The sequence below is a fragment of the Suricata suricatta genome, chromosome 9 (genome assembly GCF_006229205.1).
Source record: "Suricata suricatta isolate VVHF042 chromosome 9, meerkat_22Aug2017_6uvM2_HiC, whole genome shotgun sequence".
In the NCBI taxonomy this organism is placed as follows: Eukaryota; Metazoa; Chordata; class Mammalia; order Carnivora; family Herpestidae; genus Suricata; species Suricata suricatta.
This window is the reverse complement of record NC_043708.1, coordinates 9,536,745-9,555,365: the sequence shown is the minus strand read 5'-3', so window position 1 is coordinate 9,555,365 and position 18,621 is coordinate 9,536,745. Positions and strand designations below refer to the sequence as shown.

The 18,621-nt window shown below is 48.4% G+C and overlaps 1 protein-coding gene across 1 annotated transcript; it reads right to left on the bottom strand.

Moving 5' to 3' along the window:
* Nucleotides 1–94: 94 nt before the first annotated feature.
* DDX24 (DEAD-box helicase 24) lies at nt 95–17,969 on the bottom strand. Its single transcript, XM_029950291.1, has 9 exons — nt 17,861–17,969; nt 15,954–16,664; nt 10,207–10,719; nt 9,002–9,155; nt 8,178–8,693; nt 6,019–6,094; nt 3,574–3,762; nt 2,077–2,206; nt 95–638 (listed from the first exon to the last, which is right to left on the bottom strand). Exons 2-9 carry the CDS (start codon nt 16,657–16,659, stop codon nt 364–366), a joined length of 2,559 nt encoding a protein of 852 aa, XP_029806151.1. The 5' UTR covers nt 16,660–16,664; nt 17,861–17,969; the 3' UTR covers nt 95–363.
* Nucleotides 17,970–18,621: the final 652 nt, after the last annotated feature.

The window sequence follows — 18,621 nt, the reverse complement described above, 5'->3', positions numbered from 1 at the left end:
CCCACACTGTCGGTGGGATGAGACACCCCCACATGCCTCCTGCAGCCAGAGGATGAGCACGGCTACATTCCAGCTAAAAACCAGGACAACGTGCTGGTTCTGACTCCTGTTTTTAATTGAGGAAATCAAGCTGAACATACAAGAAGCCTGTACACACCAGAATACAGAAATATATAAGCTGCTGCACAGAATTCTTACCCCAAAACATCACAACCGTGCGGGAGGTCTCACCTGCCGTGGGGGCACCAAGGAAGAGGGGGAGTTTTAGAACCGGGGTGGATGGCGGAGTGAAACGCGAAGTGGGAAGATCTAAGCAGAGAACACAGACAACGTGCCGCCACCCAGACTCTGACCTGGAGGGTGTTAACCTGCACTTGTACTTGGCTGCGGTTGTTCCTGTTGCTGCTCTTTCGGCGGCTTCTTCTTCTTCTTCTTCTTCTGTTTGGCCAGGCAGCTCAAAGCAGACTCGCCATTTCTGGGGGCAGACATGAGCGCGGGCAGCCGGCCAGACTGAGTTGGATACTTGGTTTTCAGGTCATCTGTGAACAAGGGCTGGGAGAGTAAGTGGCGCAGCTCCTTCTTCAGGACCTTCAGCTGCTTCTGTCTCCTATGCTCTTCTTGTTGGTCAGCTTTTCTTCCTTAAAACACAATACAAAACATCATATTCACTGTGATTTATAGAAGCTTTTTGTTTCCCGATGGATACTTGTGATGAAAAATGTTTCAGAACTCTTGGGGAAGCAAGGCTCAAAAGTTCTCTACAGAAGCCAGTGCTGGCTATCTTCCAACATAGTTTAGGAGGGATGCTCAGGGCCGTGTCTTCACTCCTCAAAAATAAAGAAAAGAAAAGGAAAAAAGCTTCTAAGACCAGAACCCTCTCCATTTTATAGTCGAAGTCACTTGCTGAAGATCACAGAGCTAGCTAGTTAGCTGTCAAACCAAGATTTCACCCAAGTTTCCTGACTTGAAGACCAATTTCCTTCCTGTGACTCTGTGACTCAGGGACAGAGTCCCCAGGAGCCCGTGTGCACGCACCGTCTGCAGCCCAGTCCTCCCGCGCCTCACCATCAGCACGACTGCACCTGTGGAAGCCGCCACGGCCTGCGCTCAGGAAGGGAAGCCAGAGCCTGACCCGTCAACAGCCCAAGCCCGAGCTAACAGGAGGAACAGCTCCTTGTCACCAAGCCCACTGATTTGGTTCTCAGCTTCCACAGTGAGCAGTTTCAGCCTCCTGATCTGCTGGCTTTGGCACCGAGAAAGCCAACACCTCAGCTGAGCTGCCCACTTGTGGGATGGAAAGAACACTGGATCTAACTCTGGTGTTGTCAGTTTTAGATTTGGTTCTGTCACTTCTTAGACTCGAGAGCTTTCCTAGGGCAGGGACCGCACAGACTCATCCCTGGATCCTCAGGCTCTTGCCCACCATGTTCAGAGGAGGGGCTCAGGAAAGGCCCGGTGGTAGAGCAGTTTCCCTGTACAAACCGTTCCTTTTCTGTGAGCCTCTAGTTTTCATGTGTACAAGGACAGTAATTCCTGCTGTTTAGTCCGGAGACCACCAAGGTCAAAGGAGATGATGAACAGTGTCGCAGTATGTAACAATAATGATCACAAACAACTTAAAATGTATCGTACTTTCTACTGGCCACAGTTCTAGGCACTTTACCCTCCACAACTCAAGCCATCTTTGCAATAACTCCATGAGGTAGAAACTTTATGACACGCATCTTATAAATGAGGACAGCCTAGGTACAAAAGAGGGATTAAGGAACTCAACCTGGTCACCCAGCCAGTCAAGGGTATGGGCCAGCACGGGCTGCCAGGCCACAGAACCTACACTAATGTTGCTGGACTCCCCTGCCTTTCCACATGAAGGGGGCAGTGATGGCGCCAGCCGAGTAAGACACAGGGAACACAGGCCAAGGGCTATAGACTCATCTGGGCCTGAAGCCTGTTGCAAAGAAGGAAAAGGCATCTTGCTGATTTTAAAAGGACCCATGGATGTGAGCAGCTCCACCTGCACACGAGTTGGAAGGAAAATGCGGAACGTATCCTTCGAGCCCCACCCGGCCCACTCACCCTTGTACATCTCTTCCTCCAGCTCAATCTCAAGGGCAGCTGCTGCCTGCTCCATCCAAGAGTTGTGCAGACATGCCTGGAAGTTCCGATATTCAGCTTTCTCAATCTGTCGAGCTAAATGTATTCGTCCCTGGGGGAAAGGAGTGGAAAGCGTTCATTTGACAGAGGGTTCAGCCTCTGGGAAGCAAAGGCTTATAGAAGTTGTTTTTCAAAAAAGCTCCTGAGATCTGCTCCCATCAGCGTGAATTCGTTTTGGTTCCTGACAAGAGCCAGCTTTCCAAACAACAAGCCTGACCAGCCCCCCCGCTGGAAGCCCACCCCGGCCGGCCCGCCACCTCCAGGTGTCCCAAGGGGCCTCTTCCCAGACACCACCGACAGCGCTTGAGCTGACCTGGGGCCCTCAAACACCCCAACAGCCCCAAGTTAGGGCCCCACTGTGACTGATCACGGGGACGACAAACTCACAGAAATGCCTTCTGTCTTCCACGTCGCCCTGTGCCAAAAACATTTCAACCCTCCTGCTCGTGGGTGCTGGGGCCTGACTGCAATGACGGGCAGCACGGGAAAAATGGAAGGGACCTTGTGGTGTGGGGGAAAGAAGCCACGGGAAGCCAGGGTGGCTGCCAACTCTCCTGACGGAGTCCTGTCCTCTCCATCCTTCCAAGCTCGCCTCCCGCTGCACTTCCCCACATGGCTACCATTCCTTTCAAGCCAGAGGAGCCAACGGTTCCTGAACGGTTCCACACTTTGCTCCCTCAGTCCCTGGAATTCTCTCTGCTCTCCACCTCTCCGCAGGCAAGAGGCTTGAGGAAACCGCTTCTCCTACCAGTATAACCAGAACGGCCACCAGTGCCATGGTGTTCCACTTGTACCTAAACTTCAGCACAGGCTCAGCCTGCCTCACGAGCCAGTGGACTCTATGGAAGAAAACCCACGCCACTCTGGTACCGGACACACGATGGCCCACGGTTAGCAGCACCCACTCAGTTGAATGCTTGCCGAGTTAAATGTAAATGTAAAATGTAAAACCCCTAAGGTAGGAACTACTGGCATTTGCTTCAGGAATGTGACAAACCTTCAGTACGCACCTCAGCAAGACAAGCTGACCTTACTTCCCTAACACCAGCAGCTGAGATGTCCAGGCAGCCACCCTCGTGGTCCTTGTCCAGGGGACGCAGGGCATGGTGGAGGCTCCAGGGGCAGGCAGTGAGGACAGGGCTCAGGAAGAAAACTCCCCAGGTTTTTGGCTACTCATCTCCCTCTCTTGTACACAGCCAGTGCCCCCATTTCTTTCTTTCTTCCTTCCTTCCTTCCTCCTTCCCTCCCTCCCTCCCTCCCTTCCTTTCTCTCTCTCTTTTTAACAAATCTGCCCATTTAGCTGTTGGCAGAACCATTACTTAGTTTCTGGGGTGTCTCCTGCCAGAGCCTCGCAGCAAGGTTAGGGCACAGCACGATCCCTTCCCTCATTAGCACCGGGTTTTTAACTTTTATTTTTACCTTGACTGCATCCATGTACTTCGTCTGCACAGGAAACAGTGGGATGTCCTCATCTTTCTTGAGGGTTTTATAAATCTTCTTAAAGTTGACCACATCCTCAGGCCCAATCAGCATCAGGCTGAGGCCTTCATTGGTGGCGCGAGCAGTTCGGCCACTTCGGTGGACATAGATCTCCGAGGTGCGAGGAACCTGCCAAAGGTGGAACCAAGAAGTGCACGTGTGGCCATCTGCCGCCACGCTCTTCCCCCCACGGCCAGCAAGCCAGTGCCGGTCCTCCCTCCCTCCCAGCCGGGCAGCGGAAACCTCTCCGGCAGTGCGGACAGACCCAGCCCTTCTCCCTTAGTCCTAATTCTTCAGCGCATTCACTGTGCAGGGCCTGCCTTCCCATGCCCCCTGCCCAGACCCTCATGACCACTCAACAGAACAATGACAGTCACTTCTTAGTTCTTCCCTAGTCCTCCCCACTCCCCCTGACCCAACCCAAAACTGCCACTGTTAATATTACAGAGTCAAAGCTCTGACCAGAATTTCCACTCAAACTGAAGAACCTGCTGATTCTTCAGTAACTCTGTGTGAAGGACTGAACACGGAAATCAGAACATTTACTGAGCAGTTACAACGGGCCGGGCGATTTAGAGCATTTGCATGTATTACCCCACTTACTCGTCACAAACAGTAACACAAAATAGATGCTTCCACGATTATGCACGTTACAGACCAGGAACGGACACGCACCGATGTCACGCAATACCCCCCAACGAACAGCAGAATTAAACAGCGGAGCCAGGATCTGAGCCACAGCAGTCCAGCTTCGAAGTCCACGCTGATATGCACTGGACGTGTCCGCAGGTGTGGCGCCGGCGCTGACAGTCCCTCCCCCACTGCTGTGGCACACACCGCTGATCAGGGCCGGCCTTCTCCGCCGAGGCCGGATAATACGGGCATTTCCAGCGCAGCTCTCGGCACCACCATGAACTACTCACGATGGTGCCAGAGACGAGGTCTATTAGTCATTCCTGACTTTGTTCTCCCAACATAGCCCCCGCCACTCATGGCCAACTGCCCACTTCCACATGTTCTTTCCTCCTTCCACCTCTACATAGCCAGATCTTCCCCATCCTTAAACGCAAAGCATCTTTTAGAGAGCTCGCTCCAACCTCCCAAACTAGAAGTCACCTTTCTCTCCCATTATATTTTACGACTTTCCAACACGTTCCGCCTCACCTTATGGCTACGGTCATCGCATCTCCTCTAGCGGATGGGATACTTCTCTGGGGCCAAGACTGAGTTTCGTTCATCTGGATATCTCCCACAAAAACAGACTCAGCCTCTTTCCCCCCAAAAAAAGATGAAGAAGGATTTGCTAAACTGAACTGGCATTCTGAAAGACTTTTTAAGGCATGAAGAATTAGAAAGAAGAAATAATAACACCAGATAGCTACCATTTCCTGAGTACTTCGTTCTCATCATCCCCTGAGGGGTTCAGCAGCACTATCACTCCGTTTACAAACAACGACTCTGAAACCAGAGATGCTAAGCAGTATGCAAAGCTAACCAACTATGAGGCAGGCCACAAGCATTCAAACCCTGCAAGTGTAGTTCTGGAGCCCGTATTCCTAATCTATACTGCTCTATGCTAATGCTGACCAGGTGCATGCACTAACATTAACGTCAGTATCAACAGCAGCTAGCATTTACTAAGTGCTTAGGATGTGCCCTGTGTTTTTCTAAGCTCTCCACACATAATTATTTCGTTTATTTTAGTAAGAACTTAGGAAAGTAGATAGTATAAAAACTTCCATTTAACAAATAAAAACATGAGGTATAAAGAGACTAAAAGAGCTTGCTCAAGGTTCCATGGGCAGGATTTAAGCCCAGGCAGGTCTTAGCCACCGCACTCTTTGACTTCTCTCTACCAGGATAGCCAGTTCACATGCTACTATGCCCCTTCCATGGAAGAAAGCCTCTAACCTGCCAATATCAATTAGTTTGCCCAAATCAGAGAGAGGAATTAGGAGACACCAGAAGTGCCAAGATTTTTAAGAATATATCTCATAAACTCTTGGATGCAGAAAACAAACTGAGGGTTGATGGGAGGAGTTGGGGAGAGGGGGAAATGAGTGATGGGCACTGAGGAGGGCATTTGTTGGGATGAGCACTGGGTGTCGTATGTAAGCGATGAATCAGGACAATCTACCCCCAAAACCAAGAGCACACTGCATACACCATCAGTTAGCTAACTTGACAATAAATTATATATTTAAAAAAAAAGAATAAATCTCACAAGTATTCTGAAAGTGGCAGCAGCTAGTTGGTCACTAGATGCCAGTGGTACTCTGCTGCATGAGCCCTTAGGACCAACAATTCCTCCTCCCCCACTGCCCTCCCCGAAACTTCGCTTAAAACATTCCCCTTTTGATACAACAACTTCCCTGATGTGCCTACCTGGTAATGGATGACATGCTGGACCTTAGGAATATCCAGACCCCGAGCTGCCACATCTGTTGCCAGGAGAACACAACTGTGGTGGAGAGACAAGCTCATTAATAATAACCAACAGCTATCATTAATCAAATTCTTACCACCAGCTGAATACACTAGATGAAGACACTGAGGCTCCGGGAGATTAACTTCCCAAGGCACAAACAGGGCTATTCACTTGTGAAGCCAGGATCCAACGAGGGGCCTCACTGACTGCAGTCAACAAGCCACACTCCGCAATAAAAACGACATCTCCAGTAACTTAAATGAGGCCACGCATATCCTAGGTCAGTGACCTCATCTTCGGTCACCCTCCCTCTTCCTTCCCTCCATCCACACACACAGACCTACTCGCTTTGCTTCAAACATGCCAAATATGCTCTGGCCTCTAAGCCTTTGTCCTTGCTGCCCCTGAGGCCTTACAAGGGCTTCCTCAGACATTCAGGTGGCCCTGCTCTGTCCACACTCCGCTACAATCCTCCTCAGAGAAGCCTCCCTGACCACATCCAGTCTGCACAACTTTGCTCCTCGGCACTCAGCACAGCCGGACAACTACGTACGTGCTTTTCAATTTATCATCTCCCTCCACTGGAATGCAAGCCCCGTAACAGCAAGGACTTGGCACTGTTAGTGAACAGTTCCACTACCTACAACAGTGCCCGGTTCAGAGTAAGCATGAGATCATTTCACTGGGTTATGTTTCTTAACGTATGCATAGCTCGAGGAAAGTCAAAAGCACCTGAGTAGGTCTTCAACATGTGAGATTCTGGGCCTTTCAGAACCCCCACTCCCAGGTAGGGCTCGAGAATGTGATGCACATTAAAGTTTATAAAACATAAAATCACGGCTCTAAGTCAAGGGCAGCAACTTTTTATGTAAAGTGCCAAACGGTAAATTATTCTGGGCTTTGCAAGGGATAGTCTCTTTGAAACTACTCAACTTTTGCTATTCTCTGTACAAAAGCAGCCAGAGACAATATATAAATGGCCTTGCTGCGTTCCAATAAAACTGTACTTATAAAAGCTAGCAGTGAGCCAGATTTGGTCCATGGGCCATAGTTTCCTAATCTCTGATCAAGTAAACCACTAATTTCTACCTAGCAACATTCCATGGGAGGTGTGACAAAACACTGTGCAAAAGTCGATCTAGACTCAACCTCAACTTCACAGGCCCTTCTTCCCGACAACACGCACACAGTGCCTGAGCTTCAGTCTGGCCCAAGAAGAGACGCACAGTGACAGCACAGCAGGACACAGCATGCGCTCTGGGCCTGACAGGCATGTCTGAGGCCCAGCTCTGTCACTGTCAGGATGAGAAACCTTGGGCAAGCTGATTAGCTTTCTTAGATCTTACTTTTTTCAATCTACAGTACGAGAATGATGATAGTGAATGACCCGTACTAAGTATTAAGGCTAACATTCAGCAAGGGCACACTGTGGACCAAGCATGGTTCTGAATACTTTTTATGTATAAATGCACTTAACCTACCTAACAACCTCACAATTAGCTTCTATTACTATACCGTTATGCTAATGATGAAAAAAGTGAAACACAACTAAAGTAATTTGGTCAGCTAGAAGAGGCACAGCCAAAGTCTTGATCTCAAACACTCTGGTTCCAGTCTCTTTTTACCCATGAATCTATTCTGCTCCTTCACAAGAATGTTAAAATTCAATGAATGTGATAACGTATCTAAAATGCCAGTGTAATACTCTATTATTAAGTGTTCAATAACAGTATTACCGTAACCGTTACTCATTATTATTTTTTGAGAGCGAGAGCGCGCACGCAGGAGCAGAGACAGATGCAAAGAGAACATCTTAAGCAGGCTCCAGACTTGATCCCACAACCGTGAGATCACTGCCTGAGCTGAAATCAAGAGCTTAACTGACTGAGCCACCCAGGAGCCCCGATCATTACTCACTGTTAAGAAAGTTTCTATTGGACACTATTAGCAAACAAATTCATTAGTGAGAGTAAGCCTGCTTTGTGATGTGCAGAAAAGGTCAACCTTCTACGGAGAAGGCCTCCAGGTCAGAAGGCCGCTTCCCACCCTCTCCCACCATCCCCACAGCCTTGCTGTAATGGCTAGAGCCTGGCCTCTGCATACAGGCCCGACTTACTCTTCCAGACGGGCAAACTGCTCCAGGTTTCTGAGCCTCTGCTTCTGGTGCATGCAAGCATGTAAGGTCAGTGGCATGATATCCAGGACTTTGAGGAGCCCAGAGAGGCGTTTGATGCAGGAGATACTGTTGGCAAACACTAAGGTGCGGCCTGGGTACTGCATCAGGAAGTAGTACAGATAGAAGTCTTTCTCGTCAGCCTCACAGTGAATCTTCGTCTCTGTCAGTGTCTCCACTGTGGCCTCATTTCTGGTGAGATCAATGACCTTGGGCTTGCCCCTCATGCCAATCTTCTGCACGAGGAGATCAAGTTTGGCAGTTTTGTCAATTTTCTTCGTGTGCTTCTTATGAAGGATTCGAGCAGGAGCTTGATGTACCAGGGTCAGCGTGGCAGAAAAAATAAGCGTCTGTCTCTTTGGATTGTACTGGGAGTCACTGAGCATCTCCAGCAGCTGTGAGAGCTCAGCAAAGTGGCCCTTCTCAACCATCCGATCAGCCTCATCGACCACCAGGCACCTGCAGATCCAGACACACACACTTAACCTGGTCAGCAGCAGGAGTCACTTACAGCACACTCGACCACCACCCCAGCCCTCACACACACACACACACACACACACACACACACACACACACGCACCACCACCACCTCCACGGCCTCACCTAATCTCCCTCACGCACAGTTGGTTTCCTAAAGGCCAAAGTCTGCTGGTTCCACACCGGGGCACTTAGTGATGAGGAGAAGGTACTGCATACACTACCATGCTACCTCAGGCCCTCTTCAGAAAGGGAGGGAAAGGGAAAGGAGAGATACTGTCACTTACCTGAGCTGCTTAAGATTGCTCAAATGAGGGTGCTTTTCTTTAATTAGCTCCCACAGGCGGCCCGGAGTGGCGATCACAATCTCTGGCTGGCGGTTCAGCATCCTCTGCTGTTTCTGCGCAGACATTCCACCAACCAAAATAGCGGTTTTAATCCCTATGGCACACAGAACAGAAGGGACCCTGTTATTCGGTCCGGCTGCTTATTTTCTGCCATGGCTGCCATGGGTGCTCCCAGAGTAGCAGAGACAATCAATCACCAGGACAGTTCCCCTCTCTTTTAGGGGGGCACTAAAAGAGTGGGCCTGGCCTAACTGTGGCTGCCACTCCTAGAAGGCACATCAAGTCTCCTGTGACCTAGGCCTTGCGTGCTTCCCCAACCTCATTTCTTTCTACGCCCTCCCCTCTATCAACAACAGAAGACCTGGATTCGACCCCAGGCATGCTTACACCCAAAGTTCCTGGAAAACTGGGCAGCAGTGCACAGTGCTGGGAATGATGTCACTCTGCAGCTGTCACACACCGCCCTAGGAAGCCCTGCCCATCCCCCTCAATTAGAATTAATCTGAACCTCCTCTAACAGCCACTGTTCTGTTCTCTCTCGTGGAGACATCTCAAGGTATCCAATGTGGAAAGAAACACAGGATCATGCAGGCAAAGTGCTTATTAGCAAAGTGCCTGGCACAGTAAGAGCTTGGTAAGTAAACGCTGCTTTTATCATAAAGTTAAAATTCATACCTTGCGGCCCACCCCAAAAGGAGCTCCCCGGGAGAGGAAGCTCTAATGGCCCTAAGGCAGAGGCTGGGGAGCTTGTTCTTAAAGGGTCCACAGTGAACATTCTGGCCTACCGAGTTAAGTGGACATCACTTCCTTCTGCCCTGACAGTGCAAAAGCAGCCACAGACATGATGTAAACAAATGGGTGTGGTTGCACTTTATTTACAAAAAGAGTTACTTTGCCCATCTCTGCCTAGCCTAAGCATCCCCCATATACAATAAATAACTAATTTCCTATGCATCTCAAATGCCACTAGCTACATGTCACCCTTGGGAGAAGGGACAAAAGTCACTCAATTTCTGTAAGGCTTAATTCTCTGGCAGATGAGAACAACTCCCCTGAAGGGAAGGAGCCATGCTCCTTCACCTTTGCCACCCCCGTATCTAGGATCCTCTCAGGACGTTTATCATATGGAATTAAACAAACCTCACCTGTAAACTTGGCCACAGCATCAATATGCTGCTTGACCTGAACAGCGAGCTCCCTAGTGGGAGTCAGAACCAGTCCAAGTAGAGGGCGCTTTGGATGTGCTTTACAGGTGGCAGTTTTGCCACCCAACTCCCGCTGTAACCTTCCAGTCTGCTCTTCATCAAGCTTTTCCTCTTTGTCTTCGTCCTGCTTGGGGATGGCCTTCTCCCTGGTCAGGGAAGACGGTCCTTCACCAGCATCATCATCGCAGAGGGGAAGCGCCTGCTCTGACGCGGCAGCTCCGCTCTTGACCTTGCTGGGTGGTGCTTTAGCCTTCACTTCAGCATCCCTGGGCAGGGCTTCCCCCTCAATTCCAATCTCATCAGGCAAAACTCCAGCCTCGGTTCCAGGATCAGTCCCAGTCTCGCCAAAGACCGCTCCTGGGTCCGTTTGAGCCGGAGGCGGCTTCTGTCTCCCCTGCCACTGCAGTACCACATGGATCATTGGGATAGCAAAGGCAAGAGTCTTTCCACTTCCTTAGAAGTAAAACAAGAACAGAAACAGTGTGAATCCACAAACGCACATATTCTTTCTCTGGGGCTCTGTCTTTTACACACTAAGGGATCCGGGAATAGCCAAGTGTCAGGCTGACCAACCCAAAGCTCCCCCACCCGGCACAGCTTCCCTGCAGCACCGCCGCCAGAGGGCACCTGTAATTCAGAGCCGGAGAAGAAGTCTGGCAGACGAGCCCTGAGGCTCAGGTCACCAACGGGCACTACGCACAAAATCCACGCGCTGAAACTCTGAACAGACAGGTGAGTTCTGTGTGCGCGTGTTGTCCCTGTTGTGAAGGAACCCCACCACGTTAGGGTACTAGGAATGGAAATCTGTATAGTTTTGCAAGACCTTTGATGAAGAAGGTGGGAAAAGACCATTGTCTTAGTTTTTGAGAAAATGCTAAATCAGCACACTTTTATCCATGCTTGAACATTTTCAAACTGACCTTTGAATGTACATGAAGCCCAAATTCACAGCCTCCAGGTGGTTAATACAAACCACCTCAAGTTGAAAAGTTAAAGCAGTTTCAACGTTCTAATGCCCCAAGCAAAAGCAAATAAATGGTCTCTGGAGGAAGAAACCTGTATTGTAAGACTCAAAGAATTCTCTCTAGTAATTTTCAGAGGAAAATGAGCAGCTCTGTTAAAAAAAAAAAAACCCACAAGAAAACAAGGTATACTATAAACAAGAATAGTAAGAGAGCAAAACAGACCCATAACACTTCAGATAAAATGGCACTTTTCATCACAAAACATCAAAGCTAGAAAACAATATTACATCTTTACCTGAACACCTGAAAAAAAAAAAAACCTGACAACATAGAACTCTACACTTAGCAAAAATTCCTCTCAAAACAAATGCAAAGTAAAGACTAATTTTAGCACACGAAAGCTGAATAATTTATCATCAGCAGGACCTGGACTACAAGAAGTACTGAAGGAAGTCTTCCGTGCCAAAGATGCTGCTGGATGAAATTCCAGATCTGTACAAAGGGAGAACACCAAAAATGGTGACAATAACGTGGGTAAATATGAAAGAGGTCTTTTACTTACACATACTACTTAAGTTTAAACTTACTTCAACTTAAAATTATTATGTATAAAAATGTATTTTGGATTACTAACACATATAAAGTATAAGACAAAAAGCACAAAGGAGAGGAGAAATGGAAATATATTTTTGTAAGATTCTTATACTATATATAAAATAGTGTATTATTACTTAAAGGCTGTAACATATTAAAGATCTATACTATGAATCCAAAAGCAACCACTAAAAGGACACAACAGAGTTACAGCTAATAATAAACGACATAAAATGTTGTCACAAAAAATATTCAACCCAAAAGGAGAGGAAAAAGAATAGCAAATAGCAAAACAACATACTACAACCCAACCATTATCAATAATCAAATTAAAGATAAATGACCTCAACAAATAAGACTGTCAGACTGACTGAACAGCAAGATCCAAATATATGCTGTCCTCAAGAAGGCCATTTTGTTTGTTTTCCTTACAGGTCTCGGTTTAATATAAAGCATATTTTATAAAGATGAAAAGCCAGATGAAGAGGTACCTAGGGCAAGGTCTGGAAGGGTCCCAAGAGCAAGGGCTTCTGTCCCTGCAGAACGGGGGCGCACGACCCTCCCAGCACACCGGTGTGTTCCCCAACCTAGAACCTCCAAGAAACCCACTTTAAATAGAGACATAAGCAGGTTAAAAGTACATGTAGGAGGGTCGCCTGGCCAGCTCAAGGGCAGAGCATGTGACTCATTCTCAGGGCTGTAAATTCAAGCCATACACTGGGTGTAGAGATTACTTAAAAATACAATCTTTAAAAAAATAAAAGTACAAGTCTGAAAAAACCACACTATGCTAACATTAATCAAAATAAAGCTGGAAAAGGCATATTAATATGAGATAAAGAAGATTTTAGAAAAAAGACGACTGGGGATAAAGAGGGCCATTTCATAATGAAAAGAATAAATTCATTTAGAGGATGTAACAGTCCTAAACATTTAAACACAAGTATAACAGAGCTTCAAAGGACAGCAAACAGAAATGAATGAAACTGCAAAGAAAATTAACACTCAAGAAAAAATAAGTAACACAAATATTCTAATATATTAAAGCAATTAAATTTGTAGTTAAAACCCATCCTACTAAAAGGAAACCTCTCTGTCTGTCCCTCCCCTGCTTGCACTCTCGTTCTCTCCAATAAACATTTAAAAAACATTTTTTTAATGGGTAAGAGAACTGACAAGATGCCACCAAGGAATATGGATGACAAACAGGCACTTGAAAAGATGCTCAACAACTCACTAGGGAAATGTCAATTAAAGTCACAAGGAAAGAACACAAAAATGTTTTAAAGTCTAACATAAAATTAAAGACTGTACATACCAAGTATTGGCAAGGACATGGACCAATTCAAACTCTCATAACTTGATGGGTACGTAAAATGGTATAATCACTTTGGGAAACTCCTAAAAAGTTATATTCACCGTAAGACCTGGCCATTTCACAGGTATTTACCCAACAGAAATCAAAGCATATACACATACAGGAATAATAGGCCAATATCTATGATAGTTTTTAAAAATATTTATCTATTTTGGCGGGAGAGAGAGAGAGGGAGGGGGAGAGAAAAAGAGAAAGAAAGAGAGAGAAAGTGTGCACAAGTAGGGGAGGGGCATGGAGAGAGAGAGGATCCAAAGCAGGCTCCGTGCTGACAGCAGAGAGCCCGATACGGGGCTCGAACTCTCAAGATCATGACCTAAGCCAAATTCAAGAGTCCGATGCATAACTGATTGAGCCACCCAGGTGCCCCTACGACAGTTTTATTTGTAACAGCCAAAAAATAGAAAGAACAAAAATATTCATCAATGGATAACCTAACTGTGCTTTATCCATATACTGGAATATTACTCAGCAATAAAAAGGAATGAACTACTGGTACTTGTAAAAATGGTTAAGTCCCAGAACACCCACCTCGTCTCTAAAATCCATATTGTAGGATTCCATTATATAAATTGTTGAAAACACGAACTAATCTATAGTGACAGAAGGCATACCAGAGGTTGTCTGGGAATGAACAAGGCGTAAGGCCCAGGAAAGGAGAGATTACAAAAAGGGCCCAAAGCATCTTCTGGGGGTGATGGACACATTCATTATCCGTACGGGCAGCAGTTTGTCGCCAGCCCCAGAAGCCTTTGTGAGTCTTGGACCCGCAGAGTCACAGCATGCCACAGGCATACCCAGGTAGGAGCTGTGGTACAAATCCAAACGTCAGGGTCCAGCGACAGTGGGTTGCACAACCTTGCCTCCGCTTCCAGAAACGCACTTCCGGGCCTCTGTGCGTGCCCAGGCAGTGCAGCAGGCTGCCTGACAGCACAGAACGCGCCTGGCATCAGGCACCACCACTTGCGGCCGAGCAGTTTTAGGGAGACTGTCCTCTGTGAGGCTGAGTTTCCTCCACAGTAAGATGAGAAGAATAATGCAAGCTATCTCGGGGTGGTTGTCAGAACTGAGTTCATCAATGTAATGTACTTAACGCAGTGCATGATACATCTTATCTAAGAAAATGTCCTGAATTATTATTACTTTCATTTCCCTGAGGCTTCCTTACTCTTCCATCTCTGTGACTCTCACACAGGACCTCACCCACAGTGCCCCCACCACTCGTTCCAGAAATCCAAGGCACCAAGTGTCCAGATGGTCTAGTCCTTTGCCACACACTGAATAGCCACTAGCCATGTATGGCTATCGAGCCCTTAAAATGCAGTTCCTCTGTAAGATTTTTTATTCATTCATTCATTCATTCATTCATTCATTCATGGAGACACAGAGAGAGAACTGTGGCAGAGGAAGGACAGAGAGAGATGGAGAGAGATCCCAAGCAGGCTCCACGCTGTCAGTGCAGAGCCTGATGTGGGGCTCAATATCACAACTGCGAAATTATGACCTGATCCAAAATCAAGTGTCAGATGCTTAACCACCTGAGCCACCCAGGCGCCCCATAATGTGATTACTCTAAACTGATGTGCTGCAAGCTCAAAATGTCAGATTTAAACAACTTAACATAAAAATAAGAATATACAATAGCTCAATAATTTTATAATTGATTACATTAACAAATATATTTTAAAATTAATTTTTACCTTTTACCTGTTTCTTTTTACCTTTTTAAAATATGGCTCCTAGGAAATTTAAAATTACATACGTGGCTCACATTACACGTACACTTCTTTTGGTTACTTCTGGTCGAGCTGGACTTCAGAGAGCACAAGCTCCGCCCTCCAGTCAGTAGTTTAGTCTGTTGAGGGCAAGTCAACCCGTCACTGCTTCACAAAGTCTTAGGTGGCCCAGGAACGAGGGAACTTTAAACAATGCCTAGTCCTAACAGCCATCTCACACCGGCGTCTACCTACGCAATCCACCTAACGGTTATTTACCACACACTCCAATCTTTCCAAGGACAGAAACTCACCAACTCCCAAGGCAGCCCTTTTTCCCTTGGACCACTCTTGAGAATGAGACACTTGTTCCTTACACTAATGAGGATCTACCTCTCCGGAGGGCTGAGCTTAGCCCGACTTTACCCCTCTGGGCCACTGAGAAAGGCTCAAGAACAGGAAACAACTATCATTTGCAGATCACTTACAACATACTGTGGAAACTTTACCATGACTTTACATTTAACCCACAAAGTCAAAAACAAAAAACAAAAAAAGCAGGTACTGCTGTTACCTCCATTTTATAATGGGACCTACAGAGGTCAGAGAGATGAAGTGACCTGTCCAGGGTACCAATTACAAAGTGGCAGATCATGGGCGCCTGGGGAACTGTCAGCTGGGCCTCTGACTTCAGCTCAGGTCATGATCTCGCGGTCCGTGAACTCGAGCCCCAATGTGCTGACAGCTCAGAGCCTGGAGCCGGTTTCAGATTCTGTGCCTCCCTCTCTGCCCCTCCTCTGCTCATGCCCTGTCTTTCCCTCTCTCTCTCTCTCTTTCAAAAATAAACAAACGTTCAAAAAAAAATTTTTTTTAAGTGCCAGATTCTGAACCAGAGCTGGCTGACTTCTAATGACCTTGATTCAACACTGCTTTTGCAGTTATATCCCCAAACTGCCCTCTCTCAGCCATCCAACCTTTTAACAGCCGAAAGTCTAACCCAGAAGCAATCTTGCCCTGGCCAGCTAAAAATGCCCCTACCTGTCTCAGCAGCCCCAAGGATGTCCAGTTTGTCTCGGATGGCAGGTGCCAAGGTCAGAGCTTGGATTGGTGTAGGTGCAGAGAAGCCTAGAAAGCTGAGTGCTCGGAGAACTGGCTTGGGTACAAAAAGGTCTTTCCAGGCTGTTACGTCCGCCTTCTGGTCATGCGTCTCAGGCACCCATGTCTTTGTTTTTTTGGGCACCTTTGGAACAGTACCCTGGGAAGGCTCCAATTTTTTTTTCCCTTTCTTTTTCTTCTTTTTTGGAACAGTCTGGGATGAGCTTTCTGATACCATCTCTTCTACCTCCAGATCAGGACAAACTGTGCCATGTCCCTGGGGCTCGGGCTCAGCAGCTCTGACCTCCAACTCCTCGGCACTGGTCCCTCCGGTTTCCATGTCTTTATTCTTCTTCAACTTTATCTTTTTCTTTGAGGAGCTAGACTCTCCTTCCTCCTCTCCTGAGACAGCCTGTACCTTTCTCTTCTTGGGCTCCTTGGAGAAAAGACTGGAGGAATTCTTGCCAGGGGACACCAACTGGTAGTCTGTCAGTTCCTCGAAGCACACCAAGTCATCCATCTGCCCATCCACAAACATATTTGGGTCAATCTTCACCTGCTTCCATTTTCCCACAACTTTGATTCCCTTCGTCTGAAACTTGCCATAGCTTGGTGGCTTGGGCCTTGACTTTGTTTCCTTCAACTTCATGGTTGCTGAAAAAGAGAAGGAAGGAAATGGTCCATTAAGTCGGCAACTGAGAAGCACAGGGGTAGGAGGCAACAGACATTTTCTAAGCGGAATACAGTATCAGGCCCCTCGAATCGAGGATACAGACACAGAGAAGGTCGAGTTAGAGCAGAAACATACCAACAGCCTAGGCAGCCCGGCCTGGAACCGAGGGCGCCCCGGACACGGAGCAGACACGCGCTACCTCTGGTTTGGATTCCAGACCCAAATACTTAACTGTCAAATACTTAACTGCTCGTGTTCCACGGACAGGTCTGCCCAATCCTCCTGGACCACAGGTGTCATCGTCTTTTAAAATGGAGGAGAGGCCGCCTAATATCTTAGTCACAAAATGCTTTACGCATATAAACAAAATTATGTAGCACCTGGAGAATAAAGCCTGCCACACCCAAGTCATTTTGAAGGCCGAATTAAGAATGAGGTGGCTTGCGCGCGAGGGGACAGGAGGCCAGCCTTCTGATCCGGGCACAGACCTTCCCCCTCTTCACGTCTGGCTCCAAGACGCCCAAACCGCCTATGCCACCCGCCTGGCCTTTGCCCATCCAGCTCTGTCATTACACTGGCAGTGACTTAAATGCATTTTTCAACAGAGGCCGCTTGAGGGTAACTCGATCCATCGTCTCCCTTTCCAGAAAGGCCCAGAAAAAAAGGACAGATCCCGAAAGGAAGGACAAAGGTAAAACGTAGTTTCCAATCCGGACCAGCTTCGGGTCCGTGGTGGGACGTCCCCAGTCTCCGTGAACCCCCGAGTCCTCGCCTGTAAAATGGGGATGACGAAGGGACTGTCTTGGGGGACCGTTACGCCAATGGCAGGTGGCGCGCGTCGGTGGCCGCCGGGCACGACGCCGCACGTCAGCACGCATGGAGACGTCCCCCGCAGCACCGGCGACGCCACCGCCGCACAGCACCCGGCTTCCACGGCGCCAGGGGCGCTCAGGCCCAGCGGGCGAGATGCTCGGCCCCGCTCGCGCCTCGCCTCAGGCACGACAGGCGCACGAAGCAGACAGGCCGAGGCCAACACAGAGCCTGGACGCCCACAGCTGGGGACCCCGGCGCGGCGCCACCGGCCGCCCTCTCGGGGCCCGAGAGCCCAGCAGCTTACACAGACCCGCGGCATGAAGCCCGCGGCCGACCCCGGTCCCGCTCCGGCGCCGGTACTGACCTGGAGAAGCCGCAGCTGCTCCCTCACACGCCGGCCGAGCACCCCGCACGCCTCCGCGACTCCCGCAGCTGCAGCGACGACTGCAGTTCCGGGGCGGGGCTTGCGCTCTCGCACGCGTGCGCCCTGCGGCAGGAAGTCCCGCCCCCAGCTAGACGCCGCTACGTGACTTGCTACGGCTGGATCTCGGACTCCGCGATGAAGGGGCGGGAGCGGGAGCGGAGCGGGGCGGGACCGAGCGAGGGGGGCGGGACCGAGCGAGGGGGTGGGCCTGGGTGGGGGGGGCGTCGGGAGGTGAGGTTGAGTCCCACATGCTAGGCCAGCGAATCCGCTGTCTAGAGTCCAAATGGGCTCAGTGCAGTTCGGGCACCGGAATGCAAGTTTTCTTGTATTCTTAGTCTAGTTTTAGTGCAATGGCTGTCCACAAATGAAGTACCTACTGTGTGTCTGGAGCCTTTTGCAAACGTTTTCGCATCTAATTTGCAACCCCAACCAGCCTGAATCAGAGGTACTGTTTTCTACAGTCTTTTCATGCCTCGCCTATTGCTCACTGATGGTTAGGCTAGGTTGGCCTGACCCCAAAGCTCATGCTTTAATCACCAAGCTAAACTGGCTCCTCTGTTATATGCAGAGAAATCAGCGTCAGGGTAGGCGATGACCCTTTTTCGATGTGGGCATCATCACACCACCTGGGAAACATTTCCCGCATGCTGTCTCTGTCTGGTAATCTTGGAAAGTCCTAAAGGAATTCATAAAGTTTAGGT